The sequence below is a fragment of the Oncorhynchus keta genome, chromosome 26 (assembly GCF_023373465.1).
Source record: "Oncorhynchus keta strain PuntledgeMale-10-30-2019 chromosome 26, Oket_V2, whole genome shotgun sequence".
NCBI classification, from domain to species: Eukaryota; Metazoa; Chordata; class Actinopteri; order Salmoniformes; family Salmonidae; genus Oncorhynchus; species Oncorhynchus keta.
The window spans coordinates 27,043,622-27,067,901 of NC_068446.1; the positions used below are offsets into that span (position 1 = coordinate 27,043,622).

General features: G+C 43.1%; 2 protein-coding genes across 3 annotated transcripts; both read right to left on the minus strand.

Moving 5' to 3' along the window:
* Positions 1–547: 547 nt before the first annotated feature.
* LOC118359176 (diencephalon/mesencephalon homeobox protein 1-like) lies at positions 548–9,978 on the minus strand. 2 transcript variants are annotated; one of them, XM_035737512.2, is made up of 4 exons: positions 9,838–9,978; positions 2,488–2,669; positions 1,775–1,950; positions 548–1,570 (listed from the first exon to the last, which is right to left on the minus strand). In XM_035737512.2, the coding sequence occupies exons 2-4, from the start codon at positions 2,660–2,662 to the stop codon at positions 1,112–1,114; spliced, it is 810 nt and encodes a 269-aa protein (XP_035593405.1). In that variant the 5' UTR covers positions 2,663–2,669; positions 9,838–9,978; the 3' UTR covers positions 548–1,111. The 2 variants fall into 2 exon arrangements, with proteins under 2 accessions (XP_035593405.1, XP_035593404.1); XM_035737511.2 differs by lacking the exon at positions 9,838–9,978 and adding an exon at positions 3,019–5,297.
* Positions 8,966–23,998, minus strand: LOC118359175 (RNA exonuclease 1 homolog). The gene is made up of 16 exons (XM_035737509.2): positions 23,200–23,998; positions 18,805–20,672; positions 17,714–17,815; positions 17,422–17,620; positions 17,010–17,167; positions 16,784–16,921; positions 16,407–16,530; positions 16,079–16,204; positions 15,844–15,981; positions 15,619–15,732; positions 15,428–15,501; positions 15,079–15,189; positions 14,844–14,959; positions 14,601–14,739; positions 14,377–14,497; positions 8,966–10,078 (listed from the first exon to the last, which is right to left on the minus strand). Exons 1-16 carry the CDS (start codon positions 23,384–23,386, stop codon positions 9,990–9,992), a joined length of 3,804 nt encoding a protein of 1,267 aa, XP_035593402.1. The 5' UTR covers positions 23,387–23,998; the 3' UTR covers positions 8,966–9,989.
* Positions 23,999–24,280: the final 282 nt, after the last annotated feature.

Genomic DNA, 24,280 nt, shown 5'->3' on the forward strand with positions numbered 1-24,280 from the left:
AAGCTCTAAACCCTCAAAGGTAGTAATCACACCTGTGGGGAGAGGGGCATTCTTCTTACCAAACCACATGACCTTTGTTTTGGAGGTGTTCAGAACAAGGTTAAGGCAGAGAAAACTTGTTGGACACTAAGAAAGCTTTGTTGTAGAGCGTTTAACACAAAATCCGGGGAGCAGCCATCAGAGTATTAAACTGGATCATCTGCATATAAATAGATCCTACTGCCTGAGCTACGTTGTTGAAATGTTTTACACATATGCGTCTTAGTGTGACCGGTGTGAAATGGATAGCTAGTTAGCAGTGAGCTAATAGCGTTTCAATCGTTGACGTCTCTGAAGTAGTTGTTTCTCTTGCTCTGTAAGGGCTGTGGTTTTTGTGGAGCGGTGGGTAACGATGCTTCATGGGAGGCAGTTTTTGATGTGTGCAGAGGGTCCCTGGTTCGAGCCCAGGTAGGGGAGTGGAGAGGGACAGAAGCAACACTGCTATTTCAGCATTATTCTACTACCAGGGAACTGCCTATATGCAGAATAAACAAATGTAAACTAAAAAGACATTCAAAATCATTTTTATTCATAATACATTTTAAAATTCACATCGAGTTGAATTATGGTTTTGTTGTGTATAACCATAAAATGAACATAGGATAGGAATAAATATTCCTACTGTGAGACATTACAGAACATTGTCTTGAACAAATGGTTATTCGATTTGAAAATTGAAAAGAAAAGTGCCCCAAACCACATCACAATTCTCTATTCTCCTAAGTGCTTGTGATAAGTGAGTAAAAACTGAAAGTAACATCTTTATGCAAATGAAGCATGTACCAATCCACTCCAGGTTGCAATCCCAAATGCTCACAACAACACAACATACTAGCCCTTTTGAGTGTTTCTTAATCAAACTTATCTACAGACATATTCACTTGTCAGATGCACTCTACCAGGACAATTAGCAAAGGCTCCTTGTAATCACAAAGTTGTACAGAGTCAAAGTATAAAATCAGTAGTTTATCTGTGTCCATGTTGACACCAGTGCAGCAGTGTAGGATTTCCTCCTTTGAGTCCCTTTTTGCCAACACACACTGAAGAGAAGTTGTTGTTGTTGGTAGTGCAGTTATAGACCCAGGTTGGGGGTGGGTACAGCTTTACTGGGACAGGAAGTCTGAAGGGAAAGACTGCAGTTTTTACCAACCGGTGGGGCAACTCCTATAGCTGGGCTGTGTTGCTGTAGAATGGGCCAGAATGTGGGGGTGAAATGTAGGCCAGCTGACAGCATCCCTAAAGCCTGATGATGTGGAAGGTGGTACCGTTCTCCACCCACAAAGGGAAAAACGGGAGGAGAATGTAATCTTGAGTGGTTCTGAGACACAATGGAGTCTCCAGGACAAGAAATGGTAGGAGCATCACTGACTTCCCAGAGAGGAGCTATTTCACTTTGTGTTTTTGAATCCTTGGTACTCCTCTCTTCCCCCCCTGCCTTGGTTTGATATGGTTCCTCCAGGCTTTGCTCTCTGGGAAGAGGGGAGCATCTCTGTCCCTTACGGAACTTTGCTCTTCTGTTCTTAAACCACACCTGGAGGAGCATATTATTTTGTTATTGGTGAAGGGTTGACGTGTCTATAACAGTAATATTGATCAAATGTTTAATAAGGTAATAGCACCACAGCTGTTATATATATCACAAGAATAAAGTTCCTAAAAGCAGCAGTTCAAATAAATATTATGAATGAAAGCATGCACACAGGCTGGTCCTCTTCGAAGAGCGACCTTTACTGACCTGAATGCGAGCCTCAGGCAGATTGGTGCAGACAGCCAGTCTCTCTCTCATACCTACATCAGGGTACTGGGTCTGCTGGAAGGCTTTCTCTAGAGCCTGTAACTGAGACACAGTGAAGGCTGTGCGGATCCGACGCTGCTTCTGCTGGTTCCCATAACGGGCCTCCAGTATCAACTCTGTGGGGACAGAAGACAAGCCACAACAAGATTAGAGGTGGTGAAACAGTCGGAGGGATGGGAGATATCAGGCTACACTGAAAATACCAGCATGACAATTAGCAATTTCAACAACTTTTTCAGGTGGGAAACAGGTCTTTTGACAATAGAATAACAGTTCAGCTGCAATGTTTTGAATGACAAATTATTTTATTTGAAATGTTGTGATTTTTAAAATATAACCTTTATTTAACTAGGCAAGTCAGGCAAGAACACATTCTTATTTACAATGACGGCCTACACTGGCCAAACCCTCGACGACGCTGGGCCAATTGTGCGTAGCCCTATGGGACTCCCATAGGGCTGCGCACAGTATGCCGGTTGTGATACAGCCTGGATTTGAACCAGGGTGTCTGTAGTGACGCCTCTAGCACTGAGCTGCAGTGCCTTAGACCGCTGCGCTACTCGGGAGCCCTAAAACTATAACTACAACACTTGTTTGATTGCATGCATCGATTATAGACACAGTCATAAATGACAGTAGTCTACTTTAAATACCTGCAAGTCTTTCAGCAACAGAGAACGTGTGTACCGAGGAGGAATTGGTTGATGGATAAATCGGGTACTGGTCTGCCATCTGGTGGTGGAGGTCGAAAAACACGGAGTTGACGCTGTGCAGAGGATAGACTCCGTTGCCACTGTCGGATCCCCCGCAGAAATGTAAGGCATTCATAGCGGACCTAAATCCATAGGGTAAAACTGTTTAAGTTATATGGGCCTTACACCATACTAACTAGGCATACAATGGAAAAAAGTATATAGCCTATAGCTTACTGTACAATTTATGTAGGACGCTTGCACTGTGCAATTTGGATTTAGGCTACAGTCTGAACCCACTTAAATAAAAACAGAACAAATGGTAAACATAAGCAACTTTCTTGATCATTAAAAGTAATTGAAAGTTATTATTCTTTACGCATAAACCATTGCCAATTTACTTCAGTAGGCTACCAACATCCAGAAAACAAATTTCAAAACAAAGATCAGATTTTTTTTTAAGTATAATATCTGCAGTCTTTTTTCTTTTACCTGAGAAGCACACAAAACAGCAGAAATGAACCTATTCTCGTGAGCTTTTAGAAGTCCACCTATACAGTCCAATAGTTTGAAATGCAGGCCTTATCCTCGTACGCCGCTACCCTTTGTCGTGGCATGGATCTAATTATCTGAAGACCATTCTCACCCACGACTTTTTAAAGAACCATTTACTCCAGCTCCCCTCAACCGTTAGCCAATAGAAAGAAAGGTATTACCCTGGATTAGGTGGGATGAGGGAAAAGAGGGGGTCCAATGCCTCAAGTTTTTTAAACTATTGAATTTGGGGAGATTTACGCAAAGGATCCCCCCTCAATAAAACGAGTGTTTCATTCGCTCCTGTTAAAACAATTAAAACAATGTAGTCTGCTAATCTCAGTGGCAGGCCAGATTAAAATAACAGCCCGTTGATTGTTCCCTGTTCTCAGCCTCCTTTCTCCCAAACTCCCTGCTTTGTCAATCTCCACTTGGAAGGGGTTTGCTTTGCAGTTTGTTTTGCTAACAGGCTACATATTTAGCCCATAAACTGTCAGCCTGTGAAACACAATTTGGACATTGGCCATTGAGACCAATTTCCTAAGGTTCAATTGAGCCAGATTCAAAATCTCCTCAAAGAGAACTATTATCCCACCAAAATAAAGAAAATAGTGATAAAACACAACATGCAAATGGTTTTTCCTAATTTGCAAATAGGTTAGGTGGAGTGTGTTTTTCAGTAACACTTGAATTAATCTCAACTTCTTTTAACAAATGCAGTAAACATCACATTACACTTTGTTAAAGTAGGCTGCTGCACTGCACACCCTCAGAAAATTTCACAACTTCAGTATCCATGACTAAATCATGCTCTAAGCCAATGGTGTGTACAATATATTGTCATGTAAAGTATTATGTTGGAATTAAATGTATCGGAATAGAAATATGATATCCAAATGTTACTACTGGTGCAATGAAATCTGTATCTTGTGGAATGAAAATATGAAAACACAATTACTAGTATGGATATCACAGTCCATCTAACAAAATGTATTTCTCCTCACCCCAAAGTCCTGGCACACCTGTGCATTCTGACACATTTCAAATTGTAACACTCTCCAATAAGATCATCTCCAATAACCCAGCTCTTGCTTTGGGCTGAAGGGTTTAGACATGTAAATTCCACTAAGGCCTTAGCGGAGGTGCGAAGGGTGGGAAGGCTAAGCATTCAGTGACAGATTATGCTTCCCACGAGTATCAGTTGTGTCCCAGAGTCAGGGTAAAACACACACCAAGTACACCAGCCATACAGTCAGGAGAGGGGCCATTACCACAACTGGAGCGAAAAGCAGCCACCTCACTGTTTTTAACAGCCCTCTGTGTTCTTCAATTTGTTACTGAAACGTTCATTCTTTTCTTTTACTCTGAACCTCAAGGCAAAAGTCTGGCCAGCGATACATTACGAGGTTTTCATTTTTGCCCTCAATTACGCTATTTCTGTAGGAGTTTAATTGCATAATACCATGACTAAAGGTCAAATCAAATGTTACTGGTCACATAGATGTGATTAGCAGATGTTGTGGGTGTAGTGAATGTATTTCTTAGACCTCTTGGGTGGTTCCCTCACTATCAGGCATATTTCTGTTCAAATGTCTGCTGCATTTTATCAGTGACCCACACAGTCAGTCTCAGGGGTCACACAATCCCATGCCTTTTTCTTTGGCAATATATACACTCACCACCATGTGTATTTGTACAGTGAAGCTAAATTTTTTAATTTGTCTCTATACTCCAGCATTTTGGATTTGAGATCAAATGTTTAATATTAGGTGACAGTATACCTTTTATTTTGAGCGTATATTTTAATATATTTGTTTTATGTTTAGAAATGAAAGCACTTCATGTATCTAGTCCCCCATTTGAATAATGACTTTATCAAGCTAGTGACTACAATCTCGTTCAATACTTGTCGGATACATTATATTTTTTGTAGTTGTTTTGCCCAATAGGAACTGAACATTTGGCATAAAATGTAACATTTTTGTTCATACTTGTACAGTACTTGTTCATACATTTAGATTCCTAAAATATGTGAATATGTGTTTTCTTAGCTTTTTTTCCCGCTGTTCTTGGCTGTCAAGCTATATAAGTGTCTGATAAAAAGAAGACATTTAGTAGAGGTTCTGTAGGCCAGCCCCGGAACCTCACTAAAAGGTCCAGGATTAGATCCCAGAGGCCTTTGTCTCCTCAGCCCACAGGATTAGGGGAGATTTACTGCTAAGAAAAAAAAGTAGTTATTTCATGGCACTTTCATGATGAAACCTGGCCAAAGCTGTGTTGGCTGGGGGGATTAAAGACACAAAGACTCTGGTTGTGTGCAACCCCCTCTCCATAGCCACCACCCCAACCCACTGCCCTCCTGGAAACCTTCCCCTCCAAAAGGCACACCTCCTCCCCATCCCCACAGAACTGGGTTCCACTCTAAATAAGGGATGTTCTTACTGATTTCTCCCACTGTTCCAAGTCATCCAAAGGGCTCCTCACTGATTGCTTGGTTTGTTTTAAACCCCAGACACCGTCCATTAAATAGTAGGTGATAGAACTGGAAGAATACACAGATGGCCAATGATGTGTGTCTGTAAGCAATGTCTCAAAATTGACAATTTGAAACTGGATCTATCAGCAGGCATTGTGATTCACATGCCAGGTCTTTTCAACACAGTTGATTGAGAATATAATTTCTGCAAATAACCTGGATTACTGTGAGAACAGAGGCAAAAATAAGTTACTGGCTTGCAGTCCCTCCCGTAGTGTTTAAAAGATCTTAAAGGAGTTATCCTCTTCCTGGTGGATCCACTTACACATGCACGGATTACTGGAACTAAAAGACAAAGGTTATCATTAGTTAGTCACAATGGTTTCACCATCAAGCAGCTAGGAGCATGTAGGTCTAACTGCAGTAGGTGTATTATCGGGCCTATATGTAAAATAAAAATACTGTTGGAAAGGTGAAAAATATAATCACGGACAAAACATGATTTTTTTGTTCCTGTTGCATGGTATGTTGCACAAGGAGAAAGCAATCCTGACAGCAAAATTGTGTGTAATAGATCACAAGAAATGATTGTTTGGTAAAAGCTCAAATTCTCATGCTATGAATGAAACAAGAAATGGCAAGTTCATACTCCCACTATCAAACACTTTGGAGTAGGAACAGTTTGAAGAACAAAAAGCGACCAGTTTCTCCAATGTGTTCCATCCTGCCCATCCACTGAATGTTGTTTTTAATCATATTCAGATTGGTAAAAAAAAAAAAAAACTACAGGAGAGCCTGGAGAGGGCAGAGGGGGGCTGGTTTTGTATTCTAAAAGTGTTTTTGTTAATGTCTCCGGTTGAGCAGATGTTTCCGTTTGAGAGCAGCAGTCCGAGGAACAACCCCTAAAGCACCTCTCTCTTTAATTACTTATCAATAGTGGAAATTTGTATTGACAAGTGGCTATCAAGACAGGAGCTTTGTAGTTGTCAGTTAACAGTGGGAGAGCATCTCAAAGGAGAGGCCCCTTGGACACCAACTGGATCGATCGGCACTCTAACACATTAGAGGCCTTCAGACCTGCCCAGTCAGGACTGGGACATGGGGACCAGAAGAAAGCGGGTAAGGGGCTGAAGACTTCTTCATTGGGGGAAATCGATGGGGCCAGCTGCCCTTTCACCCATAGGGGACAGGGATAGCGAGCGGCAGGTCAGTAGCTCTTCTTAAGCCCCAGTGTGTGCCAGGATCACGCGTGAGCCCTGACACTAGCTATGACACACAAATAATAAATAGGAGCTATAGGGGTATCTGTGTTGTCCCTTTACCATTGAATGACTGCTTTAGAATAAAAAATAGAATAAAACACGTTGAGTAATACTGAATGCTAAGGACATAGAACCTGAACAGCATATATTAATATAATTTGAAAAATGTTTAACTCATCCCTACCAGTTGCTCTCATAACTATCAGCCATTAAAATCGTCAAAACCAGCCTCAAACCAATCTATCAAGCTCATCTAATAGATCTGAAGTGGAGCATTGGGATCTCTGAAACTCATTGATTTTGGTTAACTGGGCATTACTAATTCCATTCTTATGAGGCCTAGAGGTATTAACTTCATATGATCTCCACCCAACCCCCAGGGAGATTTGCCACAGGCAGCTCCTCTGGCAGATCAATATGAGAAACTGAGTAAAGATCAGTCACTTAATTGGGCAGCATGAGTCTGAGTTAATGACAGAGAGGGACAGGCGGCTGCTAGGCCCGCCTGGGGGGTCAAGGGAAGCAGCGGAGGGCCGGGTAGAGGCTGGCGAGGACCAAAGAGAGCACACACAGATGATCTTTCAAATGGACTCGCCTATTATGAGCCATAATCCAAAGTCAAAACAAAGGCCTTAGTCAAATTGCAAGCAGCCGCTATGATTCACACAGATTCGTTAAGGTAACTGCAGAAAATCATTTACATTTCAACTCATTAAAAAAATAACTTGTTAGCTTTTAGGTCAATATGAAATGTTTATTCAGGAAAGGTTGAGCACTTTTCAGTCCTAAGCATCAAACACTATGCTGTCCTGTCACAATATGTCATTGATACACAGTACAACTGGGATCATACAATAATAAGTTAACAATATACTTTTAAGGAACCTAACCAAAGTAGAAAAAGTTCAAAATAATTCAAAGGTCATGAAACAAATTCTCTCAATAAGTTTGATAGGGATGTGGTTAGTGGGTAACTTCTGTTCAGTGTTTTGAGGGATAAACCAGACTTCTCCCAGCATGGGGTAAGCGTGAGTGCTCCCGCCTGCACAGAGCCAGCACCAACCCTGGCCCCTACCGACCCCCAGCAGTCAAAGGTGAACAGAGGGAGCACACTGATCGATTTTGATAATGAAGACCTCTAGACGCTTTTAGAGATGCTTCTCCCCACATGCTCAAATCTCTGCTGCATTCAAACACTAGGTATCCCCCCTCCCTGTCAGTAGAATACTGTGTGGTTATTGATCTGTGCTAACTAGGTCTTTAATACCTGGGGTCAAGAGATCTCTGGCCTCAGTTGGGGAAATGCATGATGACATGTGACGGGAGGAGCTCAAGAGACAAAAATGTGGAGCCTGGTGAAAAATAAAGAATGGGCCTCTCCACTTAGCATCTCTGTCCCGTTTTGTATCCCTAACACATCTGAGAAGAAAAGGAGACAATTTCAACACACCTTCCGCCAGAGTACACACACAGGGTAGAGAGATATGACAGCTGCAATAGCAATAATGTACTGTACTATAAACACACATGATATGCACTAACATATAAACCTTAAACTACATTTGGAAAACTATACATTACACACGGTGTACAAAATTTTAAGGACACCATACTAATATTGAGCCCCCCCCCCCCTTCACCTCCCTTTTGCCCTCAGAACAGCCTCAATTCGTTGGGGCATGGACTCTATAAGGTGTCGAAAGCGTTCCACAGGGATGCTGGCCCATGTACCATATAGACTACAATGCCTCCCACAGTTGTGTCAAGTTGGCTGGATGTCCTTCGGGTGGTGGACCATTCTTGATACACACGGGAAACTGTTGAGCATGAAAAACCCAGCAGCGTTGCAGTTATTGACACAAACTGGTGTTTGGAACTTAAGTCATGTCCATTCACCCCTCTGAACGGCACACATACATACCCCATGTTTCAATGCTTAAAAATACTTATTTAACCTGTCTCCTCCCCTTCAGCTACACTGATTGAAGTGAATTTAACAGGTGACATCAATAAGGGATCTTTCACCTGGTCAGTCTATGTCATGGTGTTCATAATGTTTTGTATACTCAGTGAAGAAGGCACTTCTTGTTAGTGATGTTATGTTTATCCTGCTTTGACATAGGCAGAAAAAAAAGGTTTACTTTGAAATTATTAAGTAAACCAGATCTTTTCAATCTTTTTAATAGAAAAAGATAATACAAAAGAAAACAATTTACAGCAGAGGTTTTTTCTACCAGTATGTGTTATACCATATTAAAAAATTATAGGCGTTATTTAATATAAACGGTTTCATATCGGTCTACATTGAATAACTAAATTGCTGCATAATGTGGACACAGGCAAAGATAGAAAATAAGTTACTTTAATGCCGTGTACAGAACAGAGATGGTGAAGCTCATAGTCAAGCTATTCAACACAATATCTTTAATCAACCACTCGAGGACAATTTTAGACATTCATATTTCTGGTTTGGGTTCTGACCAAGTCCGTCATGATGAATCAAGTTTGAGAGCCACCAAAATACTAAGAGACTGACCACATTTAATGTAACGTGAGAACAGAGTGCAAGTTGGGCCAAGGATGCAGCTCGGCAGCAATAGCATTTCTACCCTAACAATGTGAACAAGTCCAATGCCCTGACAAGTCTGTCATTTTAATTTGATAGAAAGGTTATATTTGATGGGAGCCATCGATGTAACCCCCCCCCCCCATCTTTCAGAAATAGATGGCGGGAAGAGAAGAATAGATACCAACCAAAACTGGTGACAATCATGATCATGGATCTTATTAATGAAATGCCTAAACAGTAAATTAAAACACTGCTGATTTCTGCTCTTTCCCTGCTTGCTCCATCGAGGGCTCTGGCTCTGCTGTATTCCAACAAGGCCGGAGCAGCGCCTGTTCACTTTGGCCCACCTGTCCAGGCAACGTAGTGATTTGGCTGTCTGTGCAGATCTCTGCAGAGGAGCCTATTCTCACCCTCTGTCAAGGTCCTATCCCAGTCAGTGGAACACATGTGCTGTGGCTGTTTTGGAATACCTGAAGCGTTCCTGCCACTTCTTTCTTGTCAAGTGCTGGGCTGATGGCTTCTCAGACTGATAGTTCTTTCTCCGGGCCTCCAGCGCCCCGCCTCTCTCCCTCCCTGTATGTCTGCAGCAGTCCGGTTAGAGGGGAGGTGGGCTGGGAAGAGGTCACCTCTTCACCTTGGCGTCTTCTCGGATCTTCCACATCATAAGCTCCATGCAGGCGCAGGCATCCTCACTGGAGTCATGACCTTCAACTGAAACCAGAGAGAGGGAAATGGCCTACATGACCTTCAACTGAAACCAGAGAGAGGGAAATGGCCTACTAAGGATTTGGTGACATGTGACCAAAAATAGGAAAGCAACAATCTCAAAGATTTTACTGAGTTACAGTTCATATAACGGAAATTAGTCAATTGAAATACTGTAAATTCATTAGGCCCTAATCTATGGATTTCAATATGACCGACTGGACATACAGATATGCATCTGTGGGTCACAGAAAATGTACCAAAAAAAGTAGGGGCATGGATCAGAAAACCAGTCAGTATCTGGTGTGACCACTATTTGCCTCATGCAGTGCGACACATCTCCTTCCCATAGAGTTGATCAGGCTGTTGATTGTGGCCTGTGAATGTTGTCCCACTCCTCTTCAATGGCTGTGTGAAGGTACTGGATATTGGAGGAACTGGAACATGCTGTCGTACACGTCGATCCAGATCATCCCAAACATGCTCAATTGGTAACATGTCTGGTGAGTATGCAGGCCATGGAAGAACTGGGACATTCTAAGCTTACAGGAATTGTGTACAGATCCTTGCAACATGGGGCCATGTGCATTTAAATTGACATCAATAAAATGCAATTGTGTTAGTTGTTCATAGCTTATGCCTGCCCATATTACGGGGCACTCTGTTCACATCAGCAAACCGCTTGCTCACACGCCGTCTGCTATCTGCTCGGTATAGTTGAAACCGGGATTCATCCGTGAAGAGCACATATCTCCAGCGTCAGTGGCCATTGAAGGTGAGAAATTGCCCACTGAAGTCTGTGACAACCCTGGTGAGGACGACGAGCACACAGATGAGCTCCCCTGAGACCGTTTCTGACAGTTTGTGCAGAAATTCTTCAGTTGTGCAAACTGTCCGGGTTGCTGGTCTCAGACGATCCTGCAGGTGAAAAAGCCGGATGTGGATGTCCTGGGCTGGTTACACGTGGTCTGCGGTTGTGAGGCCGGTTAGAAAATACTTGCCAAAATCTCTAAAACGACATTGGAGGCAGTTGATGGAAGAGAAATTAACATTCAATATCCTGGCAACAGCTCTGGTGGACATTCCTGCAGTCAGCATGCCAATCATACTCTCCCTCAACTTGAGACATCTGTGGCATTGTGTTGTGTGACAAAACAGCACATTTTAGAGTGGCCTTTATTGTCTCCAGCACAAGGTGCATCTGTGTAATGATCATGCTGTTTAATCAGCTTCTTGATATGCCACACCTCTCAGGTGGATGGATTATCTTGGCCAAGGAGAAATGCCCACTATCAGGGATGTAAACACATTTGTGCACAACATTTGAGAGAAATAGGATTTTTGTGCATATGGAACATTTCTGGGATCTATTATTTCAGCTCCTGAAACCAACACTTTACATATTATTTTTTTATTTTATTTACATTTTTTACATATCCCAGTATACAGTTGAAGTCGCAAGTTTACATACACTTAGGTTGGAGTCATTAAAACTCATTTTTCAACCACTCCACAAATGTCTTTTTAACAAACTATAGTTTTGGCAAGTCGGTTAGGATATCTACTTTGTGCACGACACAAGTCATTTTTCCAACAATTGTTTACAGACAGATTATTTCACTTAAAATTCACTGTATCACAATTCCAGTGGGTCAGAAGTTTACATATACCAAGTTGACTGTGCCTTTAACTTGTTTGGGATAGGGGGCAGCATTTTCACTTTTGGATGAATAGCGTGCCCAGAGTGAACTGCCTCCTACTCAGTCCCAGATGCTAATATATGCATATTATTATTAATATTGGATAGAGTATTGGATAAAACTGTTTTAATGATGTCTGTGAGTATAACTAAACTCATATGGCAGGCAAAAACCTGAGAAAAAAATCCAAACAGGAAGTGGGAAATCTGAGGTTTGCAGTTTTTGAACTCAACCCCTATCAAATACACAGTGGGATATGGGTTATTTTGCACTTCCTAAGGCTTCCACTAGACGTCAACCGTCTTTAGAACGTTGTTTCAGGCTGCTCGTGTGAAGCGGGGCTGGAGGGGAGCTGCTTGACTAAGGGGTCTGCCTACAGCCTTGTTCTCAGTCACGCGCTTTCACGAGTGACCTGCGTTCCATTGCTTTTCTTCAGACAATGAATTCTCCGGTTGGAACATTATTGAACTTTTATGATAAAAACATCCTAAAGATTGTTTCTATACTTAGTTTGACAAGTTTCTTCGACCTGTAAAATAACTTTTAGAATGTTTCGTCCGAATGGACCAGATCGCGCCTTTGGATTTTTTTTTTTAACCAAACGCCCTAACAAAAGAAGCTATTGAACATAAATGGACATAAATGATGGACATTATCGAACAAAACAAGCATTTATTGTGGAACTGCGATTCCTGGGAGTGCGTTCTGATGAAGATCAAAGGTGAGTGAATATTTATAATGCTATTTATGAATAATGTTGACTACCCAACATGGCGGATATTTCTCTGGCTGGTTTGGGCGCCATTCTCAGATTATGCTTTTTCCGTAAAGTTTTTTAAAAATCTGACACAGCGGTTGCATTAAGGAGAAGTGTATCTAAAGTTCCATGTATAATAGTTGTATTTTCATCAACATTTATGAGTATTTCTATGAATTCATGTGGCTCTCTGCAATATCACTACGTTTTAGAACTACCGAACGTAACACGCCAATGTAAACTTAGATTTTTCGATATAAATATGAACTTTACTGAACAAAAAAATACATGTATTGTGTAACATGAAGTCCTATGAGTGTCATCTGATGAAGATCATCAAAGGTTAGTGATTAAATTGATCTCTATTTATGCTTTTTGTGACTCCTCTATTTGGCAGGAAAAATGGCTGGGTTTTTCTGTTGAGTTGATTTGGCGCCCTGCAATTTCCTTGGCTGTTGGCGAGGGGTTCCGCTAGCCAGTCCTAGACAGGTAAAACAGCTTGGAAAATTCCAGAAAATTATGTCATGGATTTAGAAGCTTCTGATGGGCTAATTTACATAATTTGAGTCAATTGGAGTTGTACCTGTGGATGTATTTCAAGGCCTACCTTCAAACTCTGTGCCTCTTTGCTTGACATCATGCGAAAATTAAAAGAAATCAGCCAAGACCTCAGAAAAAAATTTGTAGACCACCACAAGTCTGGTTCATCCTTGGGAGCAATTTCCAAACGCCTGAAGGTACCACGTTCATCTGTACATTGTACATAGTACGCAAGTATAAACACCATGGGACCATCTCCTAGAGATGAACGTACTTTGGTGCGAAAAGTGAAAATCAATCCCAGAACAACAGCAAAAGACCTTGTGAAGATGCTGGAGGAAACAGGTACAAAAGTATCGATATCCACAGTAAAACAAGTCATATGTCGATATAACCTGAAAGTCCGCTCAGCAAGGAAGATGCCACTGCTACAAAACCGCTATTAAAAAAGCCAGACTACGGTTTGCAACTGCACATGGGGACAAAGAAATGTCCTCTGGTCTGATGAAACAAAAATACTGTTTGGCCATAACGACCATCGTTATGTTTGGAGTAAAAAGGGGGAGGCTTGCAAGCTGAAGAACCCCATCCCAACTGTGAAGCACGGGGGTGGCAGCATCATGTTGTGGGGGTGCTTTGCCTCAGGAGGGACTGGTGCACTTCACAAAACAGATGGCATCATGAGGAAAGAAAAGTATGTAGATATATTGAAGCAACATCTCAAGACACCAGTCAGGAAGTTAAAGCTTGGTCACAAATGGGTCTTCCAAATGGACAATGACCCCAAGCATACTTCAAAAGTTGTTGCAAAATGGCTTAAGGACAACAAAGTGAAGGTATTGGAGTGGCCATCACAAAGCCCTGACCTCAATCCCATAGAAAATGTGTGGGCAGAACTGAAAAAGTGTGTGCGAGCAAGGAGGCCTTACAAACCTGACTCAGTTACACCAGCTCTGTCAGGAGGAATGGGCCAAAATTCACCTAACTTATTGTGGGAAGCTTGTGAAAGGCTACCTGAAATTTTTGACCCAAGTTACATACACTAATTGAGTGTATGTAAACTTCTGACCCACTGGGATTGTGATGAAATAAAAGATTAAATAAATAATTCTCTGCTATTATTCTGACATTTCACATTCTTAAAATAAAAAGTGGTGATCCTAAGGTGACCTAAAAAAGGGAATCTTTACTAGGATTAAATGTCAGAATGGTGAAAAACTGAGTTGTAAGGTGTATGTAAACTTCCGACTTCAACTGTATATCATAGGAACAATAATAAACATGGTAATGAGGTTTTAGCTGCTCACCGCTGTCCTGTATGATGCGTTTGAGGTGGTCTGCCATGAGGTTCCTTAGGGCCCGCTTGTAGGGCAAGCCCAGGCGATGGGGGAACACGATCGCTGTGTCCACTACAGTGCTGTGTATGACCTATGAAGACAGCAGAGAGAGGTACAGAGTGAGTGGGCCACATCACAACCACACACACATAATGACCAGTGGGCAATCAGATTAGGAGAGTGTGTATGTTTACCTTGAGGGCAAAAAGGTCACTCTCCAGGCTGTGTCCTATGAGGATGGATTCAGCGTTGAACATGTTGAGCATCACCGCCTGCACGTCTCTCAGGGTGATGCTGGCATTCTCCAGGTCCTCCTCCGTTACACCCGAAAACCTGTGCAAAACATGATGAACATTGTTATTGTGTCCTTGTGTGCGCACGCATGCTAGCTATATCTCCACACTAAAGACTGAACAAAGATCTTCTGTATCCATTACCGTGTGTTGTAGTCTACCACTTTACTTTCAGGTTTAACAAATGTGTCATATATGACTTTCAGCTCAGAGTTGATAACAGTCACCCTGGTCAGCTCCAGACCCTGCTTTGTGTAGCACTGTTACAGAGGAGTGAGAGAAAGAGAGAGAGGACACATTATATAGGGTATTGAGAGCCACTCTCAGCACTCAAACAGCCAATTGTGCCTGAAGGAAAGCAGCGCAGCAGCCAGCTCACCATCTCACAGTCCAGGGCATAGACTCCACAGTTGCCATCCGGGGGCAGCTGTTTCTCAAAGGTCTGAACGTAGCCACCCAAAGACTCTTTGCGGCCGTCCTGAACATGTTGCTTTGAACAGAGAAGACGCAAGGTGGACCACCTTTTAAAAATAATGGTGGAATTGACTCATTCTTAAATATAAGCACAGAGATGGGATTCTGAGGAGGCATCGGGTCTAATGAAGTAGCACAGTCACGATGTGCCATGGACAACAGTGCCCCCTTCTGTTCCCATAACAGTTCAGTATTCACATTATTACTGGGTTCTGATTGTATAAATGCAATGCAGAGGAACTGCATGGTGTTACCTTAGACACGGAGCAACCAGGAGAGCCCACAGTTCCTGAGCAGCAGTTGTAGTTGGTTTCCCAGCCTCCCGACACTATTCATAGACGGATAGAAGCCCTTACTAGTTCCATCCAATGGCCAACTACATTCAAATCCTAACATCTTGCAAAAATTAAAACAACGTACAAGTTATTAGACAGAAAAAACAGACCTTTATGTCTGCGCAGACGGCCCCAGTGGTGATTACACTCCTCCTTGCGAACACAGTTGCCGTTGGCATTGATCTTATACTCGGCCCCACATCGACAGCACACCTTGGCAAACGCTTGGAACGAGAAGAGATTAGTGGAAGAACATTTTTTAATGTGTCTGGTCGAGAAGGATTGGATCCACCCCCAGACTGAGGAGGGTTTGTAGGTGCTCTGTAAAGACTTACGGTCAACGTTGTTCTTCTCTGGGACGTTGTGGACCACGGCTCGACCTGAGCGCTCAGGGTGTGGCCTAGGGTATCCATGCTCCTGCAGCCGTTCCTCTGACATCAGATAGTCCCTCAGCTTCCGGTACAGAGTAGCACCTACAGCAGACCAGAAAACACATAGCTAGGATACAAACCCCCACTGCCTCTGCGGCCAGTAAAACCAGCTCCAACCAGACGAGGACTAGCTACTCACCACTGAGTTTCTCTGCCTGTTGCTTGCCCGTCCTGTTTATCGTGAAGCTGGTCTTGGCAGCGAGGCGTCCCCCCAGCACTTCTTCATGGGACTGGGACTTCCTGTTCCCCACCACTGCAGGGTTCACTGAAAGACAAGCAAGCCGATAAGACTCTGATATACAGTTAGCTTGGTGTTTTTCACCTAATGGTAAAAAAAAAATATTTTTTGGGAAAATGTTTCTCCTAGATCTGTGCCAAATGGCAATGACTAACATGAGCACTGAAACTACACCAAACACCATCCGTTTGTAATTTCTACATGGATACTGTATGTATCAGTGACATACTGGCAACGAGTGAGTTGGGGGAGCTGTTCTTGCTGCGTAGCTTCTTCAGGGAGTTGACTGCCACGTTGAGGTAGATGTTCTTACTGCTGCTCCGGTCATACACCACCTTCTCCTCCTCCAGGGCCTAGAGAGACAGTCGGCTGTTACAACCATCAACCCATATATACAAGTAAAGAGAGTGGCACACCATGAATAAGCACCCAAAAAATGTTTTACGGGTAAACCAACTGAACCCACATCAAAGATTTCACAAACATAACTCATCCACCCTTCTTTGAACTGGGATACCACTAGCGGTGATATGAGCACACATACTTTACTGTAGACATGGATCTATTTGATGATGAATCAGTTCAACCCTGTGTGGTCTCACATACCATTTGGAAGGCCAAGTCTTCAGAGGGGCAGAACTTCATACACTCGTCTATAAATGTGTTGAGGTATCGCTGGCGGACGTTGGTGGGAACTTTGGCCCCAAACGCGGTGGGAATAACTGGCCGCTTCATTGCAGAGCTCTGAGAAAAGAAAAATCATGTTAATTACAATGGACGCTAAGATCCATTTTATGGGTTATTGTGACATAATATAAATGTCTGGCGTTACCTTCATTGTGGGAGTGTGTGCCACCCTCTTCTGTACAACAGTGGTGGTGGTCTTTGACAGGATGCCGGCTGATGTTTGGGCCTTCACAGAGAGACCTGCTGGGAGGGTACTGGTGGGCGACAACACTCTGCTGCCCGCCGACTTTGCCACGGCAAGACCTTCAGTCAGGTACAGAAAGGCTTCTCAACAACACACCTTAAATTACACTTCTCTGGTCTCATATTGTTTGTGCAATCGTAATGTATGTAAACTGTGTTAATTAACATGACCTACGTGGTGTGGAAGATAAAACTTGAAACTACTATTAGTCGTATGTACAGGATACACATGATATACACCGTCCAACGAAATGCTTACTTGCAGGTTCCTTCTCGACAATAAGAAATAAATAAGAACGGACAAGCTTTCCTACCAGATTTGGAAGAGGATGGTAAAGGGGTGGGGCGGTGGGCTACTCTCTTCCTCTCCCCAGGGAAAGGGCTGGGTGTGGAGGCAGTCTTCACAGCTGCAGCCAGCTGGGCAGCCTGCTGCTGTGCTATCTGCATACGCTGGTAACAGATCTCCTGGGCAGTCAGTCTCCTGTATGGTGGAGGCTTCGGGGTTGCCTCAGTCTGAAACACAGAATCCAGTTTGTAATCAATGAAAGGCTTTTTGCTACTTGAGTTACCATAGAGAGGTGGGTAAATACCAGAGAACAAACTCACACTTCCTTTGGCTGAGAAATGTGAAACCCTTTTCCTCTGACCGGGGAAAAGAGTGGTTTGATTGCTCTCTGTGGAATCCTCATCCTCCGAATCTTTAGAGGGCTGGGAAGGGAGAGAAACTTTGAGCAAATGTACAGTACATTTCATACAATATTCTACGAATACATACTGAACAAAAATATAAACGCAACATGTAAAGTGCTGGTCCCAAGTTTCATGAGCTGAAATAAAAGATCCCAGACATTTTCCTTATGCACAAAAAGCTTATTCCTCTCAAATGTTGTGCATAAATGTGTTAACATCCCTGTTAGTGAGCATTTATCTTTTGCCAAGATAATCCATCCACCTGATAGGTGTGGCATATCAAGAAGTTGATTAAACAGCATGGTCATTACTCAGGTGCACCTTGTGCTGGGGACAATAAAAGTAATTAAAAATGGGAAGTTTTGTCACAAAACCACAGATATGTCAAATTTTGAGGGGTTGCGCAATTGGCATGCTGACTGCAGGAATATCCACCAGAGCTGTTCCCAGATAATTTGATTTTCATTTCTCTACCACAAGCCACTTCAACGTCGTTTTAGAGAATTTGGCAGTACATCCAACCGGCCTCACAACCGCAGACTACATGTAACCACGCCAGCCCTGGAACTCCAAATCCGGCTTCTTCACCTGCTGGATCGTCTGAGACCAGCCACCCAGACACAGGTGATGAAACCGAGGAGTATCTGTCTTTAATAAAGCCCTTTTGTGGGGAAAAACTTCTGATTGGCTGGGCCTGGCTACTCAGTGGGTGGGCCTATGCCCTCACAGGCCCACCCATGGCTGCGCCCTTGCCCAGTCATGAGATGAATGAATGAATTTAATTCAATTGACGGATTCCTTATATGAACTGTTATGGAGTAAAATCGCTGAATTAATTTTTTTGTTCAGTATGATGTTGGAGACAAAAACATTCGATTCAGTCCCATTCTTAAAATAATGACACCATTACTGACCTGAACTAACAGAATAAACAGCAGTGAATGCTAAACCAAGGAAATATTATACAAAACAAGCAACAATGACGGGACATGGCAATCTATGGGTACCTTGGCTTGCCTTCCCTTGTCCTCAGTCTTCACATCCTTGGATTCATTGAAGATCCGTAAGCACTCCTCCATTGGGTCATCATCCAGGTCAAAGTCCATGTCCACCTGCAGACTGGAGTAGTCCACCCCACAATCATCCATGTCACCATAGCCTCCGTCATCTTCTGCACCAACATCTTCATCCTCTGAGGATGAGGGGGTGAGCTCTGAGACATTCCTCCTAGTCAAACTCCCCCTCTTGAAAGGAGCAGCTGACTTCCTCACAATTGTCTCCTCTTCCTCATCCCCCTGACTTTCCTCCTCTACACTCTCATCACCAAACAGATCTACGTGACTCAGAGATCTTTGTTTCACCTTTCCTGTTTTGCCATCAGAGGTGCTACTGCTGCTTTTCTTCACCTTGTCTTTACTGATTTTAGAACTCCCTTTGCTTACTTTCTTTGAATCTTTTTCTCTTTCATTGCTGTCATATTTACCATTCTTGTGTTCTTTAAACTTAGAGTCCTTTCCCTTGTCTGAAGTCTGCAGTTTACTATCCCCACCTCCCTTTTCTCGCTCATTCTCCCGCTTGCTTGACTCCCCTTTAAATGTGTCTGTCCTTATCTTACTCTTTCCCTCCTTGCCTTTGTCTATAGATGTATCCTTTATCTTGCGTTTTTCTTCTTTCTTTCCCTGATTCTTGCGGTCTCCCTTTGCAGCTTCGTGGCTTGATTTCTTTGAATCACTTATTTTCTCACCATCCCCTGCTCCTTTTTTACTACTACTACCACCACCACCACCACGCTTTTTACTGGACTCCTTTTCAGATTTATGCACATTCTTTACTTTGCTGCTCTTCACTTGGCTGGTTTTACCTGCCACTATTTCAGTCTCTGGCTTGTCTTTCTGCCTAGCTACTATTTCCTGGTTCTCCAAGTCCTCTGACACCCAGTGTGCGGCGTCCTGCTGCTCTTTAGACTCCTGACTCCTCTGTTGTTTCAGCCCACCTACGGCTCCTTCCGTCCTCTCTCCTTTCCCTGGACCTGAGGGTTCCTCCACTGACCCACTGCTGCTTTTCGTCCTCTGCAGACGGCTGAGAGAGGTGGGTCGATACTCTATCCCAGAGCTCTCTTCATCAGACTCAGAGAAACTGGCAGTGTACTTCAGTGGGTCTGGTATTACCTGCCGAGGCTTCTTACTGGTTGGCACATATTCCTCATCTGTTGACTGCTTTCCTGTCCCTGACAGGTGAGGTCTCTTTTTTCCTTCACCCTTAGTAGTTCCTGTCCTCTGGTGTTTCTTATTCTTGCCAGCTATTTTTGCTGAATAGTTGCAGAGGGGGTCATATTCCATGTCTGTGGATGGTTTAGAATGATCCACGGTGTACTTATTCTTGGAGGAGGATGCAATAGTGGAGTATTTAAGACTAGTAGGCAAAGAGTGTAGATGAGGAGTTTGTGTTCGAGGAACAGGCTTTTTCACAGCTATTTTGGTAACTGAGGTGGGCACATATTCCATGGAGCTGGCATGGTTGTCTTTGCTGTCGGAATCCAAGGTGTACTTACTGGAGCGAGGGGTAGGGTTGTAATCAGCTGTTGTAGTCATCTGATAACTGCCTGGGTCATACGCCAAGTGTGATGTCACGGCCAGTGGTTTTGGCCATTTAGTAACCACTTTGGGGGAACTGTCGGTAGGGTCATATTCCTGATCCCCGATTCGTGAGAGTTTCTTCTTTTCCCGCTCCACCTCACTGCGTACCTCCTCGATGGCACGATTGACCAACTCAAGCTCCAAGGCACCCATGTCCACTGTCGCAGCAGCAGGCTCCCCATCCTGTTGCTCCTCAGGTCTCACTACCTCTGGTTTGAATGGGTCATAGCCGCATTGCTCTGGAGAGAGCCATGAGATACAGATTAGAAAGAATAATGTACAGTTTTACAGTACTGTAACAGTTCCATTGAATACGTTCTAGTCGGTCTGCCTTGGAGTGAAATAAGGTTTCAAATGCCGTTGTCAACCAACCTGACTTGAGACGCAGAAATATTCCAATCTAAAGGGTTAATATCCGTACACAACTTACCCTCCCCCTGTCAAAGAGAGACACGTCCCCCTCAGAGAGAGACACAGCTGCATCCCTTAATGTTGAGGATGTGGTAGTTACTGACAAGAAGCACATGGCTGAGCTCTTTAATCACCACTTCATTAAGTCAGGATTCCTATTTGACTTAGCCATGCCTCGTTGCCCGTCCAACATTTCCTCATCTCCCACCCCTTCTAAATGTGACTATCCCTGATGCTTCTCCCTCTTTTTCCCCTGTCCCGCTACAAAGTTTCTCCCTGCAGGCAGTCACAGAGTTAGGTGCTGAAGGAGCTCCTTAACTTGACCCCCAAAAACCATCTGGGTCAGATGGTTTAGACCCTTTCTTCTTTAAGGTTGCTGCCCCTGTCATCGCCAAGCCTCTCTCTCCTTTCGGGGGTGGTTCCCATTGCTTGGAAGGCAGCCACAGTTCGTCCTTTATTTAAAGGGTGAGGTCAAGCTGATCCTAACTGTTATAGGCCTATTTGTATTTTGCCCTGTTTATCAAAAGTGTTGGAAAAACTTGTTGATAATCAACTGACTGGCTTTCTTGATGTCTATAGTATTCTCTCGGGTATGCAATCTGGTTTCCGCTCAGGTTATGTATGTGTCACTGCAACCTTAAAGGTCCTCAATGATGTCACCATTGCCCTTGATTCTAAGCAATGTTGTGCTGTTTTTTTATTGACTTGGCCAAAGCTTTTGTTACGGTAGACCATTCCATTCTTGAGGGCCAGCTAAGGAGTATTGCTGTCTCTGAGGGGTCTTTGGGCTGGTTTGCTAACTACCCCTCTCAAAGAGTGCAGTGTATAGTCAGAAAATCTGCTGTCTCAGCCACTGCCTGTCACCAAGGGAGTACCCCAAGGCTCGATCCTAGGCCCCACGCTCTTCTCAATTTATATCAACAACATAGTTCAGGTATTAGGAAGCTCTCTCATCCATTTATATGCAGATGATACAGTCTTATACTCAGCTGGCCCCTCCCCGGATTGTGTTAAATGCTCTACAACAAAGATTTCTTAGTGTCCAACAAGCTTTCTTGTTCTGAACAAGGTCATGTGGTTTGGTAAGAAGAATGCCTCTCTTCCCAAAGGTGTGATTACTACCTCTGAGGGTATAGAGCTTCAGGTAGTCACCTCATACAAGTACTTGGGAGGGTGGCTAGACGGTACACTGTCCTTCTCTCAGCACATATCAAAGCTGTAGGCTAAAGTTAGAGGAAACCAAGTCTAGATTTATCGTAATCGCTCCTCTTTCACCCGAGCTGACAAACTAACCCTGTTCCGATGACCATCCTACCCCTGCTAGATTACGGAGACATAATTTATAGAACGGCATGTAAGGGTGCTCTTGAGCAGCTAGATGTTCTTTACCATTCGGCCATCAGATTTACCACCAATGCGCCTTATAGGACACATCACTGCACTCTATATTCCTCTGTAAACAGGTCATCTCTGTATACCCGTCGCAAGACCCACTGTGGGGTGCTTATTTATAAAACCCTCTTAGGCCTCACTCCCCCTATCTGAGATATCGACTGCAGCCCTCATCCTCCACATTCAACACCCGTCCTGCCAGTCACATTCTGTTAAAGGTCCCCAAAGCGCACACATCCCTGGATCACTCCTCTTTTCAGTTTGCTGCAGCTAGCGACTGGAACGAGCTGCAACAAACACTCAAACTGGACAGCTTTATCTCAATCTCTTCATTCAAAGACTCAATCATGGACACTCTTACTGACAATTGTGGCTGCTTTGTGTGATCTATTGCTGTCTCTACCTTCTTGCACTTTGTGCTGTTGTCTGTGCCCAATAATGTTTGTACCATGTTTTGTGCTGCTGCCATGTTGTGTTGCTACCATGCTGTGTTGTCATGTTGCTGCCTTGCTATGTTGATGTCTTAGGTCTCTCTTTATGCATTGTTGTCACTCGTTGTGATGTGTTTTGTCCTATATTTATATTATATATATATATGTTTAATCCCAGGCCCCCGTCCCCGCAGGGGTCCTTTTGGTAGGCCGTCATTGTAAATAAGAATTTGTTCTTAACTGACCTGCCTAGTTAAATAAAACCCGGTATATCACTTTGACTTGACTCTAGTTAGCTAGCTAACTAGTTAATGCAGCTAAGAAATTACATAGTATAGCCGATTCTGAGGATACGTGTAATGTGCAAGTTGCAATTGTGTTGTCAACCCTTCAGTAAGGGAATCATTTAGCTTACTCAATGTTTTCACATATAGCTAAGTTAAACACTATGACGCCACTGTATGATAATGTACACTCGCTAGCTAAGCTAACGTAATCCATATAATATTAATACAATAGAATTGCAACTCACCCTTTTGTTTGGAGTAAAGCTCGTTTGATTTTCTTATGTCATTTGATCCATAAGAAGCCCGTCTCTGTTGGCTGTGTCTGAAAAGACAGTACGGTCTTTTGCACCCATCTTTGACACTTTTCACGTTGCAACTATCCGTGTAAAACGGGCAGTCAATCCCAAGGAAGAAACCGGTGGATCTCAGCATAGTCTTCCCAGACCTCTCTCATACCCGCCGAATCGAGACCGACACTATTTAATCTAGTAGTTAGTTGTTTAGTTTGAATAAATGGAGATGAATCCACTTGGGTTCCTTCACATAACTACGTGCAATACAACAACAACAGAATCCCTACGACGCCATGTTGGATGGCCAAAGAAACTCTCGCAAAAAGCCCCACGTCGCACATAACTACGTCATGTAGAACTCTAAATAATTGCCTGTGCAAATTCAGCCCAGATGATCCGCGTGTAAGGTCTGCGCTTGTTTGTTTGTTTAATGTCTTATCTTTAAAACATGAGCGATCTAATATTGTTAAAATGTAACTAAGGACTTACAAAAGTGACTATGAAAATGAACCCATTAGGTCACCCTGCTACCTCAAGCTTCTAAGAATATTGTAACATACACTAAATTGGCCTTTGAATTCAACTACGTGTAGTATGTGCAAGGTCCAAGTTTAGACTAACTTGTTCAGTTCTTATACACATCATTGGTTCTATTGGGCTGCAGCATTGCATAGCCTAACACTTGTTTGACTCCGATCAGATCTTAACAAATAAGATCAATGAAACTTTTTTTCTCACAATAAGTTTCCATCGCATTTTCCCCCAGTCCTTATGGTCCTCAGAACAGCTAGCAGCTTGAAGAGAAACTGCACTCATCCTAATCAGACATCAAATGTAGAAGATAATTAAAGAGTGAGAGTGAGAATCATTGTACCAGAATCATTGTACCGATTTCATAGATTGAAACAGACATTTTATAGCCTTTCTAAAAAATGTTCAATCAACCCCAAATGGGCCATCAAAGGCCTGATATCGCATCAAAACACCTGTGCGTTTAGTCTGATTCAAGCAGGTTTTTGTAGCCAAAATTGTA